Below are 699 nucleotides of genomic sequence, written 5' to 3'. Positions count from 1 at the left end.
TATCTAATCGAAAATTAATCATTTCAAAGTGCCTTTTCAGGTATATAGGGATTTTTCTGGGCATTTAAAAAACTTTTGAAACCCTGTTTTAGTTTGACTTTCATAAGAATAACCTTGTAGATTAAAAGCAAATCTCTAAGATCTCCAGGCTAGAGCCTGGAGGCAGCTCCGTTACTATTTATAAGGAAGGACTCCATCGCGGTTACATTCTATTCAAAGGTCACATGCATTTTATTGGCTTTTTGGTGAAGGTGGGGATCTGAGGTCCAAGGGCGAATCGAAAAGCTTGATCCGAAGGGTAATCAATACAATACTTTCTCGGTGGGAATAAAGGACGGAGAGGTCCGAAGCAGTCTCTGTAACAGCGGTTGAGACTGTTGCATATGAAGGAGCATTGTCTGTTATGGTTCTCACCATATCTTCATGGATTTCTGATGGAGTCAAATGAAGGTACTTTATGACAGCACGATACTCAGTTTTCTCCATTTTCCTTGTAACCTCAACACTTGTTTTTTTTAAATCTGCAACAAAAAAATATTTTAATATCAGAATCATGAAAATGAGCAAGAATACTCCCAAAAGACTGTACTAACCAGAAAAAATTGTTTCAGCTACCTATACCTAGCAGCTCCGATTCTAGGTTAGGTTCAAAACTTTTCAGACACCCCTCGTGTGTATATATACATATATATATATATA

The 699-nt window shown here is 37.2% G+C and overlaps 1 protein-coding gene across 3 annotated transcripts in view; it reads right to left on the bottom strand.

Annotated features, from left to right (window-relative positions):
* Positions 1-213: 213 nt before the first annotated feature.
* LOC128250558 (uncharacterized) overlaps positions 214-699 on the bottom strand; it is a 19,116-nt gene continuing 18,630 nt past the window's right edge. For all 3 annotated transcript variants that reach the window (XR_008266598.1, XM_052975856.1, XM_052975857.1), the window contains one exon: positions 214-521. Coding sequence is in view for 2 of the 3 variants with exons in the window: in XM_052975856.1 (XP_052831816.1) it covers positions 232-521 (290 nt within the window). In the remaining variant the exon portion in view is untranslated. The remainder of the gene's footprint in view (positions 522-699) is intronic.

This window comes from Octopus bimaculoides, chromosome 22, assembly GCF_001194135.2.
Source record: "Octopus bimaculoides isolate UCB-OBI-ISO-001 chromosome 22, ASM119413v2, whole genome shotgun sequence".
Classification (NCBI taxonomy): domain Eukaryota; kingdom Metazoa; phylum Mollusca; class Cephalopoda; order Octopoda; family Octopodidae; genus Octopus; species Octopus bimaculoides.
This window is presented reverse-complemented; position numbering and strand designations above follow the sequence as displayed.